This window comes from Dermacentor silvarum, chromosome 3 (genome assembly GCF_013339745.2).
Source record: "Dermacentor silvarum isolate Dsil-2018 chromosome 3, BIME_Dsil_1.4, whole genome shotgun sequence".
Classification (NCBI taxonomy): domain Eukaryota; kingdom Metazoa; phylum Arthropoda; class Arachnida; order Ixodida; family Ixodidae; genus Dermacentor; species Dermacentor silvarum.
In genome coordinates, this window is record NC_051156.1 from 160,939,895 (window position 1) to 160,949,030 (window position 9,136).

The following is a 9,136-nucleotide window of genomic DNA, read 5'->3' on the forward strand; positions in this document are numbered from 1 at the left end:
CGCAGGCGTCCGTGTCAGTATCAGACGTAGAGGTGGGGTCTTCGACTGGGTAGCGAGAGAGTAACCTGCGTCCTGGTGTTGGCGTCCCAACTTGTTACATCACTGTTGTAGGGATATTCGTGTAGTCTGACGACCCAATGGACCGAGTGGGCCAGTAGGATCCTTGAGCGACGAAAGCCAACAGAGCGCATGATGGTCTCTGATCATTGAGACGAGCTTGCCATATAAATATGAGCGGAACATTGAAACATTCCAGACGAGAGCAACAAACTCGCGCTCGGTAATCGAATAGTTGCGCTCTACAGTTGTCGGGAGCCGGCTAGCGTAGGCATAACACGGTCGTGTCCATGGTGGCATTGCGCTAAGGTGGCTCTGATCCGATAAACACTGGCATCGGTTCGGACCTCTGTAGGTGTGGAGAGTCAAAATGGGCCAGGACAGGTGGATTGGTGAGAATCGTGGTAAGGCATGAAACACGGCAGCTTGAGCGGGAATCCAACGTAAAAGGCAAGTCTGTCTTCAGAAGTTCAGTGAGCGGTCAAGCGATTGCTGCGAAATCTTTCACGAAACTGTCTGAAATAAGAGCAGAGCTCCACAAAACTCTGGACGTCTATGACAGACTGATGTACAGGAAAAGCCGTTACTGCTCCAACCTTCTCCGGGTCGGATTGCCGTAAGCATCGACGAGATGGCCTAGCAGAGTAATCTGTCGGCGCCCGAAGTGGCACTTCGACGAGTTGAATTTGAGCCCAGCCTTGCGGAAGATGACAAGGATAACTGCGACGCGCTCAAGGTGCGTCTCAAATTTAGGAGAAAACACAAGGCCGTCGTGGAGGGGTAACAAAGGCGAGTTGGTCATTTGAAACTTTGAAACAGAGATTCCATTATCCGTTCGAACGTGTCGGGGGCATTGCATAGGCCAAACTGCATAATCTTGAATTAGTAGAGGCCACCTGGAGTGACGAAAGCGGTATTTTTTTGTTCTCGATCATCTATGGAAATCTGCCAATAACCAGATCGAAGGACTATGGCCGAAAGTATTTGGCACCATGAAGTAATCAAGAAAGTCGTCGATTCATGGTAAAGGATAAACGTCCTTTTTAGTGATGCGGTTTAGGTGGCGGTAATCAACGCAGAAGTGCCACGTCCCATCTTTCTTTTTAACGAGCACGACCGGCGATGCCCAAGGGCTTGACGAGGGCTCCAGAATGCCTTTGGTGCGCATCTTGTTTTCTTCCTGCTGAATAACTTGCCGCTCTGCCATGGACACGCGATACGGACGGTGGTGAATCTGAACAGCATCACCAGTGTTTATCCGATACTTAACAAGGGATGTCTGACCCCGTGGTCGATTGTCAGTGTCAAATATGTCGTGGTAGGAAAGCAAAAGGTAATATAGGGCGGCTGCTTGAGCAGGTGTGAGGTTCGCAGCGACCATGAGACGTAATGCGCCATCGAGGTTCGTGGCCTCCTGCGGGTAAACTGGAGGATCTGGAGACGCGTCGGCTGCAAAAGCAGTGACGTCGTCGTCTGTCACTGACCGAAGCGTGGCCACCGCTATGCCTTCAGGTAACAGTTGCTACATCAAGCCAAAATTGATAACGGGGAGGCACATCCGATTAGCGGCAAGGGTTACGATGGAGTGTGGCACAGAGACCTCGTGCAAGGAGGTCATCAAGAATAGGTCCGAACGACATAGTCGCCATCAGGCACGGCTGCCGTTGAGGCCAATTTAACGAAGGTTAGGGCTTTTGGAAGTAAGCGAACAAATGCTGCAGTGCAAAGGGTGTTCGGTTGTTTGGGGCGAACGTCTGAATGAAGAGGAAGTTCGAGGTAAAGCGTACCGGCGGAATTGATGAGAGCAGATGATGTGTCGTCAGAAAGTAGAGCCCGAAGATTAGGTCGTGAGGGCGCGGTGAAGTGGACTGGAACTTGGTGGCCAGCAATTCCTATGCAAGCAGTGCACATACCCCTGACGGCCACAGTAGTGCCATTGGTGACGCGTACGGCTCGAGTGATGGCGGGCGTAAGAACTTTTTTGAGGCGACGACATAGGTTAGCGCTCGTTATGCACACTTGGGCTCCATTATCAACCAATGCCGTCAACGAAACACCATCTACGTCTACTTCAATTAGGTTCGTGTTCGTGAGGAGCGTCAACGGAGGATTTGGACAGGACGAACGTGATGCAGCATTACCTCCAAGAGCTACTTGGCCTAGTTTTCCGTCCGGCGGGTTGGCGAGGAAAAGCGGCGAGGTTGGGGTGACGGGGAGCGACGGTGTTGAGGCGACGGCGATCGCACGGACGAGCAGCTGTCAGGGGCATCAGAAGTAGGGTACAGACGGCGAGCTGAATAACGGAAAGCGTCGGCGTATGGGCGAGGAGCCGGGAATGAGCTCCAGTATGGCAGCATCCAGAGGTGGCGGCAGTGGTGAAATACATGATTAACTCGGTGGCAGTGGAAACATATCGGCTTGTCGTATAGGGCTCACCATTCGGCAGGATTGCGTGGTCTGGGAGCGAAATACTGGTCATTGCAGGTCGCGGCGATTGGAACAGGTCCAGAAGCAGGTCGGGAGACAGAGCAGGCGGTAGGGATGCCAAGGTTTGCAATTTGTCGCAAAACTGCTTTAATAACTGAAATTGTTGCGGGCGCTTGATCAAAGGTACCCTCAAGTGGTCGTGCGTAAAGTGGTGCCGGATTCGGCCGCTTCAAGCTCTCGGCGAACGATACGTGTGTGTCGGTCTCTTGAAATAGTGGTGTGGCGGTAAGATCAAAGCAAGAGGACGTGACAGGTGTGTTTGGTAGCCAGAAAAACTGTGGGACGACGCGGAGGCTTTTGGCTACCTCGAAGCGTCGGCATTCTTTGACGATGGCTTCGACATGCAGTAGAAACGTCGTTATAGACGAGCAAATTGAAGGTGTCGTCCGCAATTACATTTAGTATATGGCCCACCTTGTGAACTTCGGTCATGTTCTCGTCGACTTTCCGGCAAAGTGCGAGCACTTCCTGTATGTAGGAGACATGCGATTCGGTTGACGACTGTCCACGGGTGGCAAGCTCATTGCGCGCAGCCTGTTGGAGACCTGACGGGTTGCCAAATATGTCGCGAAGCCTCTCTTTGAAAATGTCCCAGATGGAGAGCTCGGCCTCATGGATGTGAAACAAGACATGCGATGTTCCGATCAGATAAAAGATCACATCGCCAAGCATTGTGGTAGGGTCCTAGTGGTGGCTTTGGCTAACAGGCTCATACATGCTGAGCCAGTCGTTGACGTCAACGCGATTTTGGGCGGAGAATCGCGGTTCACGGAGACGGGAAATCGTAACGTACATTGTGGTTGGCACCGCAGGCGTAGGTGGTGATGGGGTGGTTCCATCGGAAGCCATGGCGCAGAAGACGACTGTGGGGCCGCTTCGAAGTTCCGTGGCGAGGACTGGGAACGTTCCACCTCCACCACAATGCTACGCGAAGGAAGAGTCATTTAAACGAGAGACTATTTACAGATTTTATTTACAGCAGCGGTTGCAGCAATGACCGGTTGGATTCACAGCGCGAGCCCAGTTCGGTCTTCCCCCTCTTTGCTCGAGTGATGGCGACCGCGCGCCTTGTTCAAGCGACCAAATAGAACACGCGTGTAGCAATATGAAGGTGTTTAGACGAGTGGCATATTAAACCCATTGCCTCTGATGGGTGACAAGGACAGCGCAAGGGCCCAGGGGCAAAAAAGCGGCAACTATAACACTGCGCTCACGCCGCGGTACTGTTGTTGTTGTATCGGACATGCGCTGTCTGCGCTACCTTATCAGGGCAGCACTGATATCGCACGTGCGTTTGCCTATATAACAGCGTACCAATAAACCCTCGACTGTTTCTTGTTCCTGCCATCGTGTAGTTGCCTCGATCTTTACCAGACACACGTCGCGCACGTTACATGGTGTCAGAAGTGGTCACTTCGGGTCGAAGCGTGGATACGGCGGAGCCCCAACGATGGAACTACTGAAGGCACCGCCACCCTTGCAACTGACCGGTAATCTCTCTGAGCAATGGAAGCGCTTCAAACAGAAGTTTGACCTGTTCATAGTGGCAACCACGACGAAGGAGCAACCCCGCACTGAAGCTGCAAAAGCGGCGCTCCTTTTGAGTGTGGCTGGTGACGAAGCACTTGACGTGTTCAACACGTTCAAGTTTGAAGCACAAGAATCCAAGGAAGACTACTCAACAATCGTTCAAAAGTTCGAGTCTTACTGCTCTGAGGTAAGCAATGAAGTGCATGAACGATATCTGTTTCGATCAAGGAAGCAGGCAGATGGGGAACCGTTCGAAAAATTTCTTCGAGACCTAAAAAAGCAAGCTGCGCAGTGCAATTTTGGAGAACAGCGTGATTCAATGATCCGGGATCAAATAGTGTTCGGCACGAATAACTCAAAGTTGCGCGAAAAAATGCTTCGCGAACAACAGTTGACGTTAGTGAAAGCGGAAGAATTTTGCAAGGTTGCCGAATCTGTGGCGCAACGAAACGAGGTCTGGAGGGCCACGGACAGCCACATTGACGCTATTGCGGGGCCCGCAAATGTACCGAAAAGCAGAAACGCCCAAGATGGCAACAAGCAGTACCGCTGCACAAAGTGCGACCGGCGGCACCGACCGCGGCAGTGTCCTGCATACGGAAAGAAATGTAACATATGCCACTTGCCCAATCATTTCGCGGTGTGCTGTCGAGAAACTTCCAAAATTGCCGAAGTCAGCAAAGACGACTTTGACGATAACTTCGACATCCTAGAAGTTGGTGTTGGGAACAGAAATGTCAAGGACTGGCTAGTGGAAGCTGAGGTCAAGGGCAAGAAGCTCTCCTTCAAGGTAGACACCGGGTCACAGGCCAGCTTGCTGCCGTTTTCGGCGTACCGGAAAATGCGTGCGGCGGGACCATTGACTGCTGCCACCTCGGTACTACGGGCCTACAACGGAGGCGTCATAACACACTTCGGAACAACGTCGCAGGAGGTGACGGTAGGAAATACTTCCGCCACAGTCCAGTTCTTTGTCGTCAAACACGGCAGTCAAGCCATACTAGGACTGGAAGCGAGTGAAGCCTTAGGCCTTTTTCAACGCACAGTGGCCACTGTAAGCGCCTCAACAGACTACGAAGCAGTGACGCACTTCCAGCACCTCTTCCAGGGATTAGGCTGCTTGAAGCAACCATACAGCATGGTCCTGCAACCAACAGCGGTTCCTGTCGTTCAACCAGCGCGGCGTATTCCACTGTCCCTGCGGGGCCCTGTTCAGGAAGAGCTGCGAAGACTGGAGCGCGAGGCCATCATCGTAAAAGAGAACGACCCCACGGACTGGGTAAGCCCTTTGGTTACCGTCAAGAAAAAGGACGGCAGAATTAGAATTTGCATGGACCCCCGCAAAATTAATGAGCACATAAAAAGAGAACACTTCCAGCTCCCAAGGCGCGAGGATATGGAAGGGGAATTGGCCGGCGCAACTATATTTAGTTGCTTGGACGCAAACTCCGGCTTCCACCAGATCGCACTTGACGAGCAGACGTCGAAAATATGCACTTTTGCTACCCCTTTTGGCAGGTACCGTTACCTCCGATTGCCCTTCGGCATCGCCTCAGCGCCTGAAATTTTTCAAAGGACGATGACTCAAGTATTTGAGGGCCTTCCTGGTGTACATGTGTACATTGACGATATTTTGGTATGGGGAGCAAACAAACAGGAGCATGACCAGAGACTGATTGCGGTCATGAAAGCGGCCGAAAAAGCCGGCTTAACGTTCAACGCAAAAAAATGCCGCTTTGGTGTTACGGAAATACAATTCCTGGGCGATATAATTGGACGTGACGGCATCTCGCCAGACCCAAAACTTATCAAAAGCTTGCTTGAAACGCCGGAACCCCAAAACAAATGTGATGTTCAGCGCATGCTCGGTGTAATCAACTACTTTGCCAAGTACGTGCCACGGCTTTCTGAGCGGACTGCGCTTCTCCGAGCGCTTATCAAAGCACAGTCAGTGTTTGAGTGGACTGAAAACCACAGAAAAGAGTGGAAAGGCATCACTCAAATTCTAACCACGACCCCCGTACTCGCCATCTTTGATCCTCAAAGGCAGTCCAAAATAACATGCGATGCATCAAAAGATGGCATGGGTGCAGCGCTCTTGCAGTGTTACGATGGTGATAAGTGGCGCCCCGTGGCATATGCATCCCGTGCGCTAACACAAGCTGAGCAGCGTTATGCGCAGATTGAAAAGGAGACTCTCAGCATTTCGTTCGGCTGTGAGAAGTTTCACCACTTCGTGTACGGGCACAAAGTTTTCATTGAGACTGACCATAAACCACTCCTATCTATTGCTGCGAAAGGGATCTGCGACATGCCTCCCCGCCTTCAGAGGTTCTTTTTAAGACTTCTGAAATATGATTTCGTTTTGCAGTACGTACCAGGAAAACACCTCGTCTTGGCCGACATGCTGTCAAGATCGTCTCCGGCTAGTCACGAGGACATCGCTGGCGCCGCTGACGACGTGGAAGTGCACGCAGTGCAAGTGCTGGGCTATTTGGTCACGGACGCTACGCGACAGAAGCTGGTGCAAGAAACTGCTCGTGACGATTACTTGAGCACTGTCATCTCCAGCTTGTCAAGCGGTGAGAGCCTGCAGGGTGAACTAAAGCCGTTTTCGTCAGAGCTTTCCGTCGTGGACGGTATATTGCTGAAAGGAACAAAAGTGGTCATACCGAAAAGCATGCGACGTGAAATCTTAGGACGAATTCATACTGGGCACCTAGGATTGCAGAAATGCAAAGAAAGAGCACGACGTTTGGTTTTCTGGCCCGGGCTCAGCAGCGACATATCCCTGCTGATTCAGAGTTGCTCTACTTGTCGGAAGTTTTCATACAAGCAACCGAAAGAACCGTTACTCATGCGCCCAATCCCATTATGTGCATGGGTTCGAGTCGGTGTAGACATTTTTTCTTTTGGGGGAAGTTCGTACGTCGTAGCGTTTGACGCGCTTTCAAACTTCCCGGAAGTCCAGAAGCTCCAGGACACCACTGCAAGAACAACAATTTCCGCACTTAGCGCTATGTTTGCCAGGTATGGCGTACCTCTGGAGGTGTGCACCGACAACGGGCCCCAGTTTTCAAGTTATGAATTTGCAGAATTCGCAAGAAAATATGACTTCGCTCATGTAACATCAAGTCCGCACTTCCCACAGTCCAACGGTCTGGCAGAGAAAGGGGTACAGATCGTGAAACGCCTCCTGAAGAAAAGTGAAGACTCACACGAAGACTTTTGGCTAGGCTTGTTGGCCTACCGCTCTACACCACTTGTGGATGGCCGATCACCTGGAGAACTTCTTCAAGGCAGGCGTCTCAGGTCGAATGTACCAGACTTTGGCGACGTGCAGCCTACGTCAGTCAAAAAGCATCGTCAGAACAACGACGGAAAGCATTTATCACCCTTGGATAAAGGGTCGATCGTAAGGCTTAGGGACGCAACATGGTCCCCGAAAGGTATTGTGATGGGTAGAACGTCTCCAAGGTCCTACGACGTGGAAACAGAAGGTGGTCGGGTGTTTAGACGTAACAGACGGCATATCCTTCAGACTCGCGAACAGTGGACAGCAGATGAGAGTGATGATGATGACTGCGGTTCGTCCGAGAGCATGTCCGCTGACTCTAGTGCAAGTACCTCCGTTGATGTTACACCGTGCCAGCCTACACACCCGCATCCTCAAGCGTCGTCCGCCGATGGCCCGACACCAACTGCAGCGCACCACGTGCCATCTCCTCCTAGGTCGACGCTAGTCCCAAGAAGATCGGGTCGCACCAGTAAGCCACCGCAGCGGCTTGGTTACGACACGTCCTTTAATCAAGTAACTTGAACTGTTGTGCTTCTTCGTTACCCCTCAGAGGATGTATCGGACATGCGCTGTCTGCGCTACCTTATCAGGGCAGCACTGATATCGCACGTGCGTTTGCCTATATAACAGCGTACCAATAAACCCTCGACTGTTTCTTGTTCCTGCCATCGTGTAGTTGCCTCGATCTTTACCAGACACACGTCGCGCACGTTACAGTTGTAGTTGCCGTTTTTGTTGTCCTTTGCGCTACCCCCTACCATGGATCTGTAGAGAACGCCTTCCGCCCGCTGCTATAAATGGCCCGCGTTTAAATGGCTAGTTTATAGCGCCACTCTTGAACACCACGTTAGGCATCTGAAAAGCAGGTCTGTTGGCGCACACGCCTCCCTGTGTCTCGTGAGAGAATAAAAAAAGTTCAGTCTTTGTTTGGAACTCATCGCTCACGATCTCATTGCTCTTCGCCCGCGCTAGCAACCAACAAATACATTGCTTAAATCTGGAAACGACTCATACATGTTCAGGCAATGATTCCAGGATAGCCACAGGCACCAACTTTTTTTCGATAGTACTGTGCATTTGCTGCACTGTTTTATTACTTTTTCAAACGGTACAGACCTGCTTATTCGTTGTTGGGCGTGTAATATCTTGGCCGTGTCACTGCTTCCGCGGAAACAAAAAATTACGCAGATCGACATGATTGCAAAGCGACCAGGTGCCTCGGAGCGACAACACTGCACTCGTACAGCTCACTATAGCAGCGCGAACAGCCAGGTACCTAGCGATGACCGACACGCTCACGGAACGGCCTAGGAGTGACAGGCGTTCAAGCTATGCATGGAGAGACATCGAGCAAGCATAGACCCCTTGGGTCTCAACAATAAACGCCAACTTTTCAAGACTTCACGTAACGCCGACTACCACCCCTATACCCCAAAGGACTTCAATGTGACAATTCGGCCACACGTAGCCGCAAACTTCGCGGCTTGGTCCGTTCCGCGATTCCCTGAGCGAATCAAGACGGCATGCAACCCTGATTGCAAAAGACCACGTTAGAACCCTCAAAGCGACCATTTGCGTGACGCAGAACATTGCCATTGCCAGCCCGCCCAAACAAAGAATTGCTGGCTCTCCCATAATCGAGAGTAGATGTAAGCATGAAATGGCTACCTTATCGCGTCTTTTGCTGCTTGTGGTACCACCGCCTTCAACCACTTTTTATTGCGATAGCAATTATATGCATGGACACTCCAAAGCAGATTTCTG

At 51.4% G+C, this 9,136-nt stretch overlaps 1 protein-coding gene across 1 annotated transcript; it reads left to right on the forward strand.

Annotated features, from left to right (window-relative positions):
- Positions 1-3,781: 3,781 nt before the first annotated feature.
- LOC119444962 (uncharacterized protein K02A2.6-like) lies at positions 3,782-7,894 on the forward strand. Its single transcript, XM_037709299.2, has one exon. It carries the CDS (start codon positions 3,995-3,997, stop codon positions 7,892-7,894), a length of 3,900 nt encoding a protein of 1,299 aa, XP_037565227.2. The 5' UTR covers positions 3,782-3,994.
- Positions 7,895-9,136: the final 1,242 nt, after the last annotated feature.

Coding starts and splice junctions, on each gene's coding strand:
- LOC119444962 (XM_037709299.2), top strand. CDS start 3,995: ATGGAACTACTGAAGGCACCGCCACCCTTGCAACTGACCGGTAATCTC.